General features: G+C 43.5%; 1 protein-coding gene across 7 annotated transcripts in view; it reads left to right on the top strand.

Moving 5' to 3' along the window:
* The window catches only part of tns3 (tensin 3), a 435,511-nt gene that overhangs the window by 242,506 nt on the left and 176,025 nt on the right, over window positions 1-16,980 (top strand). For 4 of the 7 annotated variants that reach the window (XM_078236646.1, XM_078236654.1, XM_078236664.1 and 1 more), the window contains one exon: window positions 5,240-5,281. In XM_078236646.1, the coding sequence (XP_078092772.1) occupies window positions 5,240-5,281 (42 nt within the window). Of the gene's footprint in view, window positions 1-4,746; window positions 4,767-5,053; window positions 5,142-5,239; window positions 5,282-16,980 lie in introns of those variants that run through there. The other 3 variants (XM_078236703.1, XM_078236675.1, XM_078236694.1) reach the window with 3 other exon arrangements.

The following is a 16,980-nucleotide window of genomic DNA, read 5'->3' as shown; positions in this document are numbered from 1 at the left end:
CCACAGAGTTTGGAGATGAGTTTCGTGGGAATAATAGTGTTGAAGGCTGAGCTGTAGTCAATAAATAGGAGTCTGACATAGGTGTCCTTGTTATCTAGGTGTTCCAGAGTTGAGTGCAAGGCCCGGGAAATGGCGTCTGCTGTAGACCTGTTGCGGCGGTAGGCAAACTGTAGTGGATCCAGGTAGTCCAGGAGGCTGGAATTGATTCGTGCCATGACTAGCCTTTCGAAACACTTCATAATGATGGATGTCAGAGCCACTGGCTGATAGTCATTAAGGCATGCTGCTTGGTTTTTCATAGGTATCGGGATGTTGGTCATCTTCTTGAAGCAGATAGAGACCTTAGGTTGTTGTAAAGAGAGGTTGAAGATGTCTGTGAATACCCCCGCCAGCTGATCCGCACAGGATCTGAGTGCTCGTCCGGGTACCCCATCTGGGTTTCTGTGGTTGACCTTCAAGAAAGCTGCTCTGACATCTGCAATGGTGACCCCAGATACAGGTTCATCCAGGGCTTCCAGGGTGGAGGACATGCTTTCGTTGACCTCTTGCTCAAAACAAATGCATTAAACTCATTAGGGAGGGGTGCGTTGGAGCCAATGATTTTACATGCCCTCATCTTGTAGCCTGTTATGTCTTGCAGACCTTGCCATAGTCGACGAGGGTCAGTGTGGCTAGCCTGGGACTCTAGGTTGGTCCGGTATTGTCTTTTGGCATCTTTGATGTATCTCCTTAGATCGTATCTGGCTTTCTTGTATAGGTCAGTGTCGCCTGATTTGAACGCCTCAGACCTGGACTTCAGCAAGCAGTGGAGATCCCTGTTCATCCATGGTTTCCGGTTGGGGAACACACGGATTTGTTTCTTTGGCACACAGTCGTCTACACACTAATGAAGTCAGTTACTGTAGTGGCATACTCGTTCAGGCTGGTCGCAGAGTTAAATACTGAACAGTCCACTGACTCCAAGCAGCCCTGTAGGAGATCATCCGATTCGTCGGACCAACATTGCACGACTCTCTTTGATGGATTCTCCTGCTTCAGTTTTTGCTTGTAAGTTGGGAGCAGGAGCACAGCCTTGTGGTCTGATTTACGAAAGTATGAGTGGACGATAGAGCGGTAGGTATGTTTGATACTTGTGTAGCAGTGGTCTAGGGTTTGGGCCTCTGGTGGAGCAGGAGACATGTTGGTGGTAACTTGGTAGTACGCTCTTGAGCTTGCCTGATTGAAGTCCCCAGCCATGATGAACAAGGCCTCGGGGTGTTTCGTCTCAAGACTTTTCGTAGTGGTGTATATTTCGTCCAGCACGATCTTCACATCCGCATGGGGTGGGATGTAAACTGCCATCAGGATAACGGAGGCGAACTCTCGCAGAAGGTAGTAGGGGCGGCATTTTAGCGTCAGGTATTCTAGGTCTGGGGAGCAGAAAGTTACCAGTGTTGCTACATCTAGGCACCATGAGGTGTTGATTATGAAGCAGACCTCTCCTCCCCATGCCTTGCCTGAGGCCACTGTATGGTCCATTCGATGGATTGAGAAGCCCTCTGGTTGTAGGGCACAGTCCGGTGAAGCAGGAGTGAGCCACGTCTCCGTGAGACAAAGTACACAGCAGTCCCTCAGTTCTCTTTGGAAAGTGAGTCTGGCTCTAAGTTCGTCTAGCTTGTTTTCCAGAGACTGGACATTTGCAAGGAGTAAGCTGGGGAGGGGGGGCCTTGGGAGCACATTGTTTCACTCTCACCTGCAGGCCTGCACATTTTCCACGCTTCCTGGAGTGTCTGCTTCTTTTCGAGCCTGGGAGACGGTGAGAGTGGCTTGCGGTGTTAAGGGTATGGTTGTGTCCAATGAGGTTGTTCGCTCTGGTCGGTGTGCGGATGGAGGATTTGTTGCCGTGCTTGCAGTTCCTGTGTTGGTAGATGGGTCTGCACGGTCGGGTGTTCCGGGTCGCTGTCGAGCTGCGTTTTGGCTTCGCCGGTGGTGGTTATCCAGACCACGCTCCGGCGTGGACGGGTCGAAGGCCGGTAAGTGAGGAAATTTCACCGTGGGAAATATACTCAATTGATAACCAAGTATACAACAACTTTTTTCACAACACACTTGAAGCAGACAGACAGAGGGAGAATTTGAGAGCGGCTAATGTTTGCTGTACATGGAATTTTTATTAATGCAACATGTTCGTGATGGTAAGTTTAATATTCATGCATTCAGATTTCAGAGTTTGGAATATTTTCACACTGACAGATAAAATTTCAGCACAGTGTAGTTTCCAAGCAGCGACTATCTTTGTCTCTTTAGCCTGTTGTGCTTGGAGTTTTCCCATGTTGAATGAAAGAAGAGAATTATGAAGAGTGGCCACCATCCAGGGAACTGTATATCAAGAATCGATACTGATTAGGGCTGGTGTAAAATTGATGCAATGTGGGCCATTTCTGGGTGCCAATGTTCTGAATGCCTGAAAGATATCAGGTGGGAATGAGGCAGGTTTGGTCTGGGTTCACTTGGAATACTTCAGTGGCCTAATTTAATGTTTAGCTTTTCTTGAAGGAAAAGATCCCTGTGGAGCCGGGAGGAACTTTGATTTGAAAGGAACACTGCGGGGCAAGGCTTTATGATGGCCTTATCCTTGAGTGTTTTGAAGATGAATTGCTTGTCACTTCAGTTTAAACCCCAAGCTCACCACATTGTGGTGAACTGCAGGCAGTATATGAATGGAACAGAGTAAGGGAGAAAGATAATATACTTAGGCTGATGATGAAGCATTGTGTTTTACAATCTCCTCGAAAATCCCCTTGCAGATATCACCCCCACATCAGGTTGCTTACTGTAATGTAATTTGTAATTTCTAACACTTTTATTCCACAAAATGTTATTTTCATCCATCAATACTTGAATGTAAGAACGAAGCCATTTTCAACTCTTACAACTTTTGGCTCTGTACAAAGCACAAGCCTAATGGAGCAGGAGAGGGATAGAAATGGTGGGAGAGAGAATGGAAAGGGTTGAGAGAAGCGGAGGAAATGTGAAACTGGAGATAGGAGAAGAGAGGGCAGAGTATCCAGAGGAGCAGAAGACCAAAACACGTCTGTTTGTTTCTGGCTCAGTAGGAGTGGGAATACAAAGTAGTGCACACAGTATAGGGCAGCTTTGGTGAAGAAAAATGTAGTAAGAAGTTTAACAACACCAGGTTAAAGTCCAACAGGTTTATTTGGTAGCAAAAGCCACACAAGCGAAGAAAAATGTACCCAGAGGTGGGGCGGGGGTTTGGGGAAATGGGGATGGGACAGTGTGATGGGAAAACACAGCTAAACTAAGGTAATGTGAGAGAAAATGTAACCAATTAAGGATAGGCATTGCTGGTGAATCCAGATTATTGATGCAGGGATAAGTGTATCGGAGGCAGGTTTTGAGTACACAGAAATGGGGCACAGCTATAGTCTGTGGTACTACCCACCATCGTTTTGTAAATTTTCAGAGAGTTTACAGGCTCAGAATTATGGAGGTAACAAATTCCTAAAGCTCTAATTTACGTGATAGATTTTGAATGTTTTCTTTGTATTTTGAAGTTATGGCATTAAGCGACCTGTTAAACTATCACTGTATCTGAGCGAGTTTCTTTTCCTCGGTGGTGTATAATCTACAGAACTGCTCAGTAATTGTAGCAGATTAAAGTAATAGTATACAAAAACACAAACAAGCCATGTTTTCTCATCTGGAACTTCAGTACTCAGTTACAAGCCATTACCTGAAGGAACAGTATTTGGATGTCCTTGCCCCTGCGGAGTGATACGTTTTCCTCTGTTTGTTTCTATGGAGAAGTGCAGCATTAACAAATAGGAATAAAAACTGGAAAAACTCAGCCGGTCTGGCAGCATCTGTGGACAGAGAAACAAGTTAACATTTTGAGTCTGGATGACTCTTTACTTAGTGATTAATTTAGTTAATGTCAACCAACAGGGTTTATTTAAACTTTCTTGCTCTGTTTCATTGTACAATGGTCTGGACAATGTTAAAGCAGAAGGAATAAAGAGAATTAGAGAAAAAAAGAGAAAATGCTGGAAAATCTCAGCAAGTCTAACAACATCCGTAGCGAGAGAATAGAGCTAATGTTTCGAGTCTGGATGACCCTTCGTCAGAGCTCAAATCCAGTTACATTTTCGATATCTCATAGGCAAATCACATTGTAACATATGTGCCATTTTTTTTAAAATGAAAAGGCCAATTTATAATCCTGCAGTCAGTATAAAATTAGGTGGGAATTAATGGGATTGATTTAAATGTGGTTTTAGAAACCATATCTTTTGTGTTTTAATTAAAAATGATGGAGATTCTTTAACCTCAGATATTCTTTTATATTATACACCATTCCTTTAAAGCATAGGAATTTGTGTTTGGTTTTGGTAACACAAGAATGCAATGCCCAGCTCCCTGCCTTGTTTTTGGTTGTTGGCACCTGTTGAGAATGTGATTGGATATCACGTGGGATTGAAGGCTCCATAATTTTCAATTAAAACACGGAAGGTATGATTTTAAAACCATGTTTGAAGCAATCTCATCAATTCCTATCTAATTTTTACACTGACTGCCTGTAGGGTTAGGAATTTGTCTTTTAATTCTTTTAAAATTTTACTACACATATAATGTATGCAAAATCTGATTTGCCTGAGAGACAGCTACTGATGCTGGTTTTGGATTTTTGCTTATTTATCCACTGTCAGAGAAATGTGGAAGGAAAGAGTTCGACAGGAGGGGTGCTGTCCAGATAGTGGAGAATCCAGGTTTGTACATGCTTCAGGTTAGTTTTCTCATGAGTTCAGTTAATCTGCAGTCTTGTCATAACAGTTGGGGGCAACCTCTGAGCCTGTCTCAGGTCACAGATGTAAGTGCATCAGCGAGACTGCTTGCTTCCATTTATACTTTCCTTTGGAGCCTCGGGATACGTGTGGAGGTGAGGTGACAAAGATTCCAGAACTGTATTTGTTCTGATCATGTAGGGTTAAAACTACATGGTGGTGAGGATTATTCATTATCTGTGACACATGACTGGTGTAAGCCTGTAGGAAGGTCCTAATGTGAGTGCTGACTGAAGTATGAAATGAGAACGATTACAGTCTCTGGAGAACTGTTTTCAATAGTGCGTCAATACAAAAAAAGTGACTCATGTTTTGACAAATGCACAATTACATTGTAAAATTGGATTTTATAATATAAATATGTTGCAATAATAAACCCCTTTCACTTTCCTTTACAGCCTGATAATTCGGATGCATTTGTATGCCATGTAACCAATCCGGTAGGTAATGTTTTATTTCATCGCTAATTAGAGATTAATGTGACTCACAACATCAAGTTATATTTGTCTTTCCAGCAGGAGCAGCAATTGTTAATTTATTAAAAATAATTTTCCCCGCGTGGCTACGACTATCCTCATGGTTAAAAACCTTAAGTTCTGGCATTATTTTGTAAAATTGATGTTTTGTTGAGAGCTAGCATTCATGAATTGGGAATTTAGACGGGAATTCATGGAATATGAATCCATGTTTTCTTATATTTTAGGTTGACCTATTTGTGATACTATTTTTCTTCACTAGTAGCTCTATTACTAAACCTATTCATTTCTGTAAAATAACTTGGAAAAACATCGTAATGCCCTGGGACATTGCACAACGCTCTTTTAAGCAAACATTCCTTAGTGTTTAAAATGGTCTGTCTCTTTAAAGCTACTGCTCAGTAATTCTGTATGGAGTTCTGTATAAAAAGCCCACCCTAACATCAGTTAAGGCTAATTACTGAGGGGAATTTCTGTAGATTGGCAGGTGCTCATAAATCTCCGTCTCCGACACTTAAGAAAATACCAAGTTACCAAGGTCAGAAAACAACCGTAGTAAATGACGGACTTTCTTTTTTTTAAAGATTGTGTTATGTACCAAAATGGTATCTGAAGGTTGTGGACCGGGGAGAAAGGGTGGCTGGGGGAGAGACCTTGGCTGGGGAAGGAATCTGTGCTTAACCCATGTCGGTGATTCAAATCGCAATCTGTTGATACAGATGTGAACAAAATGAACTGAAACATCTGCACTATTTCAGCTGTGCTTGTGGTTTGGCTTTCCTACATAATGTGTCTAAGTATCTTAGTTCAAGGAAGTTGCTACTGTTGTTCTCTCTCACTGTCCAAAGAAAATTGAGGATGCTTAATCATTGTTCTTTTTAACTTGTTTATTTTTGTGGGGTGGCGTGGCGACGGCCAGGTGGGGGGTGGGGAGGGGGGGCAGGGTAGAGGAGGGCAAGTGGGGTGGAATGAAGGTAAGAAGTCTGAGTGATAGTGTAATTTTAGCATTGCAACCTAAGTTCAGTTTGGGCAGCTGGACTGATATTTTTGTTGTTCTGCCAGCACTTGGGGTCCTGCGTGGTCTTGGACAACCTTTTGGGCAAGGTTTCATAGTTGAAAACTACATTCAATCTGACATTCAATTGGCAGCATCACTCCCGGTCAGTGGTGACGCTTAGAACAGGAATTGGAATTATCACTTTGCGTAACAGAGGTTGCTTTTCTGTTTGGGGCAAATTGTTGAGGTAAGGTGAAGGGCGTACCCCTGTAGACATTTCCCTGCTCAACCGATGTAGGTGTACCTGATTCCAATACTACTTTCATAAAATACAAAATGGCTCCCTTCTGTGACAGATGGTCTTTGGTGAACAGAAGAAGTCACCAAAATCGGTCAATTTTGTACGGTTGTACAAGTTAATTATAAACCAGAGTCTGTGTAATAAAATTATTGAATTTGGGTTCACATGATGTATTTTTGTGAGCTCTTGCGCTATTCATCTTTTAATCCTTTTTTAAAATCCTGATGCACGACCTATAATTATTTGATGCTGATGTGTATAATCTGTGCTATGTTCCTGGAAGATCCTGGCTAAAGTTTTGTGATGGGGAGCCAAGTTAAGTCAAGAAAATCCTTGTTTGATTGAGGTGTTTGGAGAAGGTCGGGGTGGGGCCCAGTTCGCAGTGGCAGTTTCGTCGGTAACCGGGCTGACACTTCAGGGATGTCTTAGGCATAGAAGTGATGGGCGCTGTTGTGAGAGAAGCGGTAGACGACGGTCTCAGCTCCCCGGCATAGATTATTGGTGCTCATCTTGATGAACTATGAGATATCTAAAAAGAATGGATAAAGCAGAGAAGAGAATCCTGTCAGTCGAGAGGGCAGTTTCCACGGTGGGGGCTCACTTTCATTTCTTAGAAATCCTGTTGCGTGGTATATTGAACATCCTGGTTGAGTTGGGGAAATGGGGCTCAAGAAGGAGTGTCCATGCTCCTGGTCTCCTGAGGGGAGCTGGGGATGAGTTCCTGACCGAATTTGAGAACTGGCAGCCGTGCGTTCACAATCTCGATTTGAAGGCTGGGTATTTTGAATCGATGTATCTGGTTTTCGAGGGTTGGGGTCGGTTAGAGACTCTGATCACAGATCTTATCTTGTCTTGTCCTCTGTGTTCACCGTGAAGAGCGAGAGGTGGCCAGACGCAATTGGTTTTCGCCACCCGCCAGGGCTTTGGTTTCTCTTTACCAGACTTTTGGGATGATGACATGGCGAAGGTGCAAGGGCTTTGGTGAAAATCTGATGGATCCTCGTTGTTGCTTGACAATCCTATCATGGCTTTGGATTAATCCTGAACTGGTTCCCTTTTGACTATACTCCTGCTTTCGTGATTTAATTTTTCATCCTGACAGGGTGTTTGATATATGAGCACAAAGGGACTTGTCGCTTGTTATCCCGTTACACTGCAGAAATCAGAATTGTCCATTTTTTCTCTTTGACGACATTCGGCCACCGGCATAATCCAATGGTGGAATGAAGAAGGGCTTAGTTTAATGTGCATTACCATTTGCATTCGGCCTTGGTTATGATGTGTTGTACCGGGGGGAGCGGGGTTGGTAAGGGCTCTGCCCACCCTACTTCTGACCCTGTGTCAAATTCTAATTCTTAATGTTCAGTGGTTTCAATACAGAGATATTTCCTTGTTTGGGAATTATTTATGGGTCTCCTTCTTTCTATTGGGGAGCATGTAATAACATGAGGATTTTGCAGTATTTACCTGTTTTTTTTAATATGCTGTGATCCTTGCATCTACACAGAGAGAGTACATTTTTGGTACCTTGCACTTTCTTTATAAATACAATGAGTAGGGCCACAGCAGGGTGGCAGATTGGTGGTTTGGTATAGAAGTGGTTGGTATGGCCTTATACATCCTCATTGTGGGTCAGGAAAACCTGATTATAACTACTGGTGTCATGTATTTCTTTTGTACTTTTGTTATTTTGGGATTAAGGAATCCTTGCTTGTCTTCTATGAAGGTACTGACAGATCTTGTATCCTGGAAAAGACTGGATTCTTTTTCTTCAGTCGTTGGTGCCTCTATTGTCGTTGGAGTAAGGGGGAAATATATACTGGTGCATGCCCGGTAGTGTTCGGCTAATCCTTGGATATCCAGCCTTTCTTGGGTTGGTTTTCTAAATTTATTGAGCTGTGCGGATAGTGACAGTGGTTACTTGATTACTTTGCTCATGGAATGTATGATGGGCATATCACCCTGTTTTCCCCTCTGATGAGGGGAAATGGGTGGAATCTTGTTGATGGCTGGTCTAAATGGCACCCCTGGGATGCCTAGAGATAGGGATAGTTTGCTTTACCCAATGAGTAAGAGCGATGTAAGTTTCTTTGGCCTGTTGGCCCTCATTCTAGTGTGTATTGATCTTAGTTTCGCTCAGTTGAGTAGGATAGGGCAATAGTAACTGCTTATCCAGATTAGATGTAGAGTACGCTGGGTGGGGGAGTGGACCATCCTCCCCTGAGTTGTCCACTTTTGGGGGCTTCTAGACGACTCTACTTCTTAGGAGTTGGCTCCCCTGGGGCTGGTATCCTGTTGGCTCCCCTGGGGGTAGTATCCTGTTGGCTGTGGGGCCTGAGTGCGAGTCGATGTGCTTTGGTTCAGCGTTTTTAGAGTCTTTCTTCGGTTGGAGATTAGGCTGGATCGAGGCGTAGGTCACCCTCCTCCAAATAGGGACTTCCAGACTGTCATCCTCCTTGAGGCTTGGGCTCCCCTGTGGGTGGGTGGGTTGGGGGGGGGGGGGGGGGTGAGTGGTGTGGGGAGGAATTGCAGAATCTTTACTGTTTTCCATTTTATTGTATTTTTATTCCTGATCAAACTATGAATTCCGAGTTTATGAAATACAGTTTCCCACCTTTTAGACCATCCTCGCTTGTCAGATGTTTGCCTCTTTTGGACAAGCCACGGGTATCAATTACAAAGCCGCTGCTTAAATCATGTTAGATGCACTGAATATTTTGGGCTCCTCGAGCAGCTGTTGGCAGCTTGTAATTGCCTGTCATTGCGTTACTCCTGCTTGCAAACAGGAATGTTGTTTTGAGTTTTCCTCACTTTGTTTTCCCTGACTGAAAAGAAGTCTCTCGAAGCTTAACTGGAGGAAATTGATTTTAAAAAACCTCCAGGCTCCTGCCGCTGCTGCAAACCCTTTTTTTACCAGCCCGCTCAGCCTGACATTGCCCAGTGCTCCTTTCAAATTAAAACAATAAACACACTGGGAGTTTCTGAAAATTGCTCTATTTTGATATTGCCGATCAGGTGGTGTTAATTTTATTTTGATGTAACTTTTAACGCCAGATTAATTTATAGGACATATTGTTTGCCCCCTTGCTGAGTCTGCCTTGGTAGATTTCTGTAATAATTGGTCTGTGGAGTTGAGTTGTGTTCAAAGAATCCCGACAGTGCAGAAAGAGGCCATCCGGCCCATCGGGTCTGCACCAACTCTACGACAGATGATCCCACACAGGCCCTTTCTTGTAACCCCTGTAGTTACCCCACTAATCCATCAAGCCTACACACCTTGGGACATTAAGGGGGAATTTACCCTGGTCAATCCATCTAACCTGCACAGCTTTGGAGTGTGGGAGGAAACCGGAGCACCCGGAGGAAACCCACACAGACACGGGGCGAATGTGCAAACACCACACAGACAGTCACCCTAGCTATGACTGTAACATTACATTCTGCACTCTCTCGTTTCCTTCTCTATGAACGGTATGTTTTGTCTGTATAGCGCACAAGAAACAATACTTTTCATTGTATGCTAATACATGTGACAATAATAAATCAAATCAAACTAAGCTGGGAATCGAACCCAGGTCCCTGACACCGTGACGCAGCAGTTCTAGCCACCATGCCACCCCAAATTGGGGAGGCTGTACTGGTTTCACTACAGCTAGCATGTATGCTGGGCAAATCACATCACACAAACATATGCTATAAGCATTGGATTCTATATTCCTCATGGTATGATAGAAAGCAACTTTTCTCCCATCTTCTTGGTATGAGCAATTTACTTTGTATTAATCAATCATTCTTTGTGAATGTGCTTAGGCAATGTGTGCCAGTCAACTGTTTGATGTTACAGTTCATCTCTGGTCATGTCCTCACTGATCTTTAGTTACTGAACTGCCTGTGAGAGTCCCATCTGACTACTTCCTCAGCCCCTTCCCTCATCCCAAACCACTTCATCAAGGAGCACTGAATGTTTAAATTTCATTTTGGTTAACATTTCAAAACATTTTTAAAACAAATTGTGTTGTATTAATTCAGACTCATCTTTTAATTCGGATGTGCTTTTTGCCCATCCAAATTTAAAATACCACAAACATACTCGGCAACCTTTCAAGTTTGGCAAACAAAGAATACTATTGAAAGTTGAATCAAAATACATTGTCACTTGATAATGTAATAATAGCAAAAGAGCAAAGCAAACTAATAACAAGTTATGGGGGCCTGGATAAGTGTTACTTAGGTTGGACAGAAGTTAAGGAGAAGGATAGTAAAAAAAAGAGGGAAAATTTGAATTTAATTTTTTTTTAAATTCATTCATGGGACATGGGCATTGCAGGCTGGCCAGCATTTATTACCCATCCATAGTTCCCCTTGGAGGGGAGTTGAGAGACAACCACATTGCTGTGGCTCTGGAGTCACATGTAGGCCAGACCAGGTAAGGACAGCCGGTTTCCTTCCCTAAAGGACATTAGTGAACCAGCTGGGTTTTTCTGACAGTTGACAATGGTTTCATGATCATCAATAGGTTCTTAATTCCAGACTTTTTTATTGAATTCAAATTCCACCATCTGCCATGGCAGGATTCGAACCCGGGTCCCCAGAGCATTAGCTGAGTTTCTGGATTAATAGTCTAACAGTAATACCACTAGGCCATTGCCTCTCCCAAATTTCCAAAATATTACAACAAGGTCCAAAGTAGAATCATTAGTTTAGAATAGAAAGATGAGGTAACTTTAGTAGAAACTCAGCTTCAAGTATACACTTGAGTAATTGTCGAACTCGTGTATAGGTTGATCCCCAACATTTGACCAAAAAATCCAAATTCCTTGTACTTATTGCCTGTTCACCACTGAAGTCAAATTTGCCTGGATGCAAAGCTATTGAATGATAGAATTATAGAATAGCATACCATTGAAGGCAGCTGCCAAGATTCCCACTGATCCCGCCCTGTAATATGGCAGCATGCTATCAAGAAGGAATGGCAGATACACAGTCCAGTTCAAACTTCAAATTATTGAGATTGCAAAGCAGACAAATAACTGTGCAGCAGCGAGAGAATGCAAGATATCGGAGAAGAATGTTAAAGACTGGAGGAAGCTCCCTTCACATCTCTGACAGATACCTAAGCATAAATGTGCATAGAGGTTTACAACCTGGAAACAGGCTCCTAAGCCCAATTTGCCCATGCCGCCCAGTTTTTACCACTAAGCTAGTTCCAATTGCCCGCATTTGGCCCATATCCCTTTATACCCATCTTACTCATGTAATTGTCTAAATGCTTTTTAAAAGACAAAATTGTACCCGCCTCTACTACTACCTCTGGCAGCTCGTTCCAGATAGTCATAGAGTCATAGAGGAAACAGGCCCTTCGGCCCAACTTGTCCATGCCGCCCTTTTTTTTAAAAAAAAACCCTAAGTTAATCCCAATTGCCCACATTTGGCCCATATCCCTCTATACCCATGTAACTATCTAAATGCTTCTTAAAAGATAAAATTATACCCGCCTCTACTACTACCTCTGGCAGCTTGTTCCAGACACTCACCACCCTCTGTGTGAAAAAATTGCCCCTCTGGACACTTTTGTATCTCTTCCTTCTCACCTTAAACTATGCCCTCTAGTTTTAGACTCCCCTACCTTTGGGAAAAGATATTGACTATCTACCTTGTCTGTGCCCCTCATTATTTTATAGACCTCGATAAGGTTACCCCTCAGCCTCCTATGCTCCAGAGAGAAAAGTCCCAGTCTATTCAGCCTCTCCTTATAACTCAATCCATCAAGTCCCGGTAGCATCCTAGTAAATCTTTTCTGCACTCTTTCTAGTTTAATAATATCCTTTCTATAATAGGGTGACCAGAATTGCACGCAGTATTCTAAGTGTGGCCTTACCAATGTCTTGTACCACTTCAACAAGACATCCCAACTCCTGTATTCAATGTTCTGACCGATGAAACCAAGCATGCCGAATGCCTTCTTCACCACTCTGTCCACCTGTGACTCCACTTTCAAGGAGCTATGAACATGTACCCCTAGATCTCTTTGTTCTGTAACTCCCCCCAACGCCCTACCATTAACTGAGTAAGTCCTGTCCTGGTTCAATCTACCAAAATGCATCACCTCGCATTTGTCTAAATTAAACTCCATCTGCCATTCGTCAGCCCACTGGCCCAATTGATCAAGATCCCGTTGCAATTCGAGGTAACTTTCTTCACTGTCCACTATGCCATCAATCTTGGTGTCATCTGCAAACTTACTAACCATGCCCCCTATATTCTCATCCAAAACATTAATATAAATGATAAATAACAGTGGGCCCGGCACTGATCCCTGAGGCACACCGCTGGTCACAGGCTTCCAGTTTGAAAAACAACTCTCTACAACCACCCTCTGGCTTCTGTCAGGAACGCCGCATCTCCACATTCTGTCAAGAAGCCAATTTTGTATCCATTTAGATGCCTCACCCTGGATCCCGTGAGATTTAACTTTATGCAACAATCTACCATGCCGTACCTTGTCAAAGGCCTTGCTAATGTCCATGTAGACAACATCAACTGCACTGCCCTCATCTACCTTCTTGGTTACTCCTTCAAAAAACTCAATTAAATTTGTGAGACATGATTTTCCACTCACAAAGCCATGCTGACTGTCCCTAATCAGTCCTTGCATCTCTAAATGCCTGTAGATCCTGTCTCTCAAAATACCTTCCAACAATTTACCCACCACAGATGTGAGGCTCACTGACCTGTAGTTCCCAGGCTTTTCCCTGCAGCCCTTTTTAAACAAAGGCACAACATTTGCCACTCTCCAATCTTCAGGCACCTCACCCATGACTATCGATGATTCAAATATCTCTGCAAGGGGACCCGCAATTTCCTCCCTAGCATCCCACAACGTCCTGGGATATACTCCATCAGGTCCCGGGGATTTATCTACCTTGATGTGCTTTAAGACTTCCAGCACCTCCATCTCTATAAAATGTACACTCCTCAAGATATCACTATTTATTTCCCCAAGTTCCCTAACATCCATGCTTTTCTCAACAGTAAATACTGATGAGAAATATTCATTCAGGATCTCACCCATCTCTTGTGGATCTGCACATAGATGACTTTGTTGATCCTTAAGAGTCCCTACTCTCTCCCTTGTTACCCTTTTGCCCTTTATGTATTTGTAGAAGCTCTTTGGATTCTCCTTTGCCTTATCTGCCAAAACAATCTCGTGTCCCCTTTTTGCCCTCCTGATTTCTCTCTTCACTCTACTCCTCCACCCCCTATACTCTTCAAGAGATTCACTTGATCCCAGCTGCCTATGCATGCCATGTGCCTCTCTCTTCTTGACCAAGGCCTCAATATCCCGAGTCATCCAGGGTTCCCTACGTCTGCCAGCCTTGCCCTTCACTCTAAGAGGAATGTGCTTCCCCTGAACCCTGGTTAACACACCTTTTGAAAGTCTCCCATTTACCAGACATCCCTTTTCCTTCCCACAGACTCCCCCCAATTAACTTTTGAAAGTTCCTGCCTGATACCATCAAAATTGGCCTGGCCCCAATTTAGAATTTTAACTTTTGGGCCAGACCTATCATTCTCCATAGCTATCTTATGTCTTTTGTCAAGACAAAGTGACCCCTCACTAACACTGGCCCCAAAGTGATCCCTCACTAACACTTCTGTCACCTGCCCTTCCTTATTTCCCAAGAGGAATTCGAGTTTTGCCCTCTCTCGAGTCGGGCCATCCACATACTGAATGAGAAATTCCTCCTGAATACACTCAACAAATTTCTCTCCATCCCACCCTCTAATACTATGGCTGTCCCAGTCAATGTTGGGAAAATTAAAATCTCCGACTATTACCACCCTATTTTTCTTGGCGCTATCTGTAATCTCCTTACATATTTGCTTCTCAGTTTCCCTATTTGGGGGCCTATAGTACAACCCTATCACAGTGATTTCCCCCTTCTTATTTCTCAGTTCTACCCATATAGACTCAGTGGCCGAACCCTCGGATATATCCCCTCAGTACGGCTGTGATGCTTTCACTAATCAAAAGTGCAACTCCCCCTCCTCTCTTACCTCCTGTTCTCTCTTTCCTGTAGCATCTGTACCCTGGAACATTGAGCTGCCAGTCCTGTCCCTCCCTTAGCCATGTTTCAGTAATTGCTATAATATCCCAGTCCCACGTACCCATCAATGTCCTGAGTTCATCTGCCTTGCCCGTCAGGCCTCTTGCATTGAAATAAATGCAGTTTAATCTGGACTTCCCTTGCTCTCTGTCTTGCTTTTGCCTGATCTGTCTGGTACTAGGATTACTGACACTACCTTTACTAATTAATGTGTAGTCATCACCGTATGAGTGAAAAAATTGCCCCTCTGGACCCTTTTGTATCTCTCCCCTCTCACCTTAAACCTATGCCCTCTATTTTTAGACTCTCCTATTTTGGGGAAAAGATATTGACTATTTATCTTATCTATGCCCCTCATTATTTTATAGATCTCTATAAGATCATCCCCAAGTCTCCTATGCTCCAGGGAAAAAAGTCCCAACCTCTCCTTATAACTCAAACCATCAAGTCCCAGTAGCATCCCAGTAAATTTCTTCTATACTCTTTCTAGTTTAATAATATCCTTTCTATAATATGGTGACCATAACTGTACACAGTATTCCAAGTGTGGCCTGACCAATGTTTTATACAACTTCAACAAGACATCCAACCCTCTAATACTATGGCTCTCCCAGTCAATGTTGGGAAAATTAAAATCTCCCAACTATTACCACCCTATTTTTCTTGGAACTATCTGTGATCTCCTTACATATTTGCTCCTCAATTTCCCGCTGACTATTTGGAGGCCTATAGTACAACCCTATCAAAGTGATTTCCCCCTCCTTCTTTCTCAGTTCTACCCATATAGACTCAGTGGAGTCAAGGAGTCCAAAGATATGCGGGTTCGGTTGATTGGCCATGCTAAAAATTGCCCTTAGTGTCCTGAGATGCGTAGGTTAGAGGGATTAGTGGGTAAATGTGTGGGGATATGGGGGTAGGGCCTGGGCGGGATTGTGGTCGGTGCAGACTCGATGGGCCAAATGGCCTCTTTCTGTACTGTAGGGTTTCTATGATTCTATGACATCCCAACTCCTGTATACAATGTGCAAACATAGGAAAGCCTAGCATGTGGCCACAGTTGGAAAATTAGGGTGCAAAATAATTCACTGGACATTATTAGAATGGACTCTCAGTTTATCGTGGATCTATCTGAATCTTCATCATGAAACAAGCAAGAAAATTAGGCATTGCAGATATCAAAGTCAATCCTGATGGTGTATCAGGTTTGTGAAGAGAAACCATTTTGGACTGTGACAAAAGACTAATATTTCACTGCATCACCCACAGAACCTGATGACAGGTTTATAGTATTTCAGTGACCTATCATTAAACATCGCCCAAAGAATGGAATTAAAGCAAAATACTGTGGATGCTGGAGATCTAAAATAATAACAGAAAATGCTGGGAAAATGCAGAAGGTCTGTGTGGAGAAAGAAAGAGTCCGCGATTCACCCATTTTCAGGCCAAGTGCTCCCACTGGCATGAAAACGGGAGGATTTTGTGCTGGTGCTGTGACTGTCTGTTAGCTGGGATTCACCCACCTGATGGATGCAAATTCATGCATCCCGCGTTTTATGCCAGCCAGCCCAGCTGTTCTGAGATCAGGGTGCCATTTTTAAGAGGCAGCCTGATCTCCATGGTCGCAGATTGGCCCCCTTTCCCATCTTCCCCAAAAGAAGGGAAATGGTGACCCCTCCCTGCTGAGCAGGAGAACACCACCAACCCCAAGGCAAAGAGAGGCATTCTACCCACCCCACCCCCCTCCACATGACACTGGCATGAGGGTGACCCCACTCAGCATCCTCCCCACTCAGGCCCATCTGCCCTCCCCACTCAGGCCCATCTGCAGGCCATGCTTGGCTGTGCCAACAGTGGTGCATTGCGTCTTGACACCGCAATAGCTTGACAGGGTGGGTACTGAGAGAATATTTCCCTTTGTAGGAAAGTCTAGAACTAAGCGACATTGTTTAAAAGTAAGGGTTCTAAGGACTGTCCCATTTAAAACCGAGATTAGGAGAATTTTTTCTTTGAGAGTTGTGAGTCCATGGAATCCTGTTCCCCAGAGAATGGCAGAGGCAGAGTCATTAAATATTTTTAAGGCAGAGGTAGGTAGATGTTTGACTAATAATGGAGCCAAAGGTTACTTAGGGTAGGTGGGGATGTGGAGTTGAGGCTACAATAAGATCAGCCATGCTCTTATCGAATAGCAAAGCAGGCTTGAGGGCCTGAGTGGCCTAATCCTATTCCTAATTCATTTGTTCATATGAATGTTCATATG

This window comes from Mustelus asterias, chromosome 2, assembly GCF_964213995.1.
Source record: "Mustelus asterias chromosome 2, sMusAst1.hap1.1, whole genome shotgun sequence".
In the NCBI taxonomy this organism is placed as follows: Eukaryota; Metazoa; Chordata; class Chondrichthyes; order Carcharhiniformes; family Triakidae; genus Mustelus; species Mustelus asterias.
Note: the sequence above shows the minus strand (reverse complement) of the source record. Positions and strands in the feature narration are given on the sequence as shown.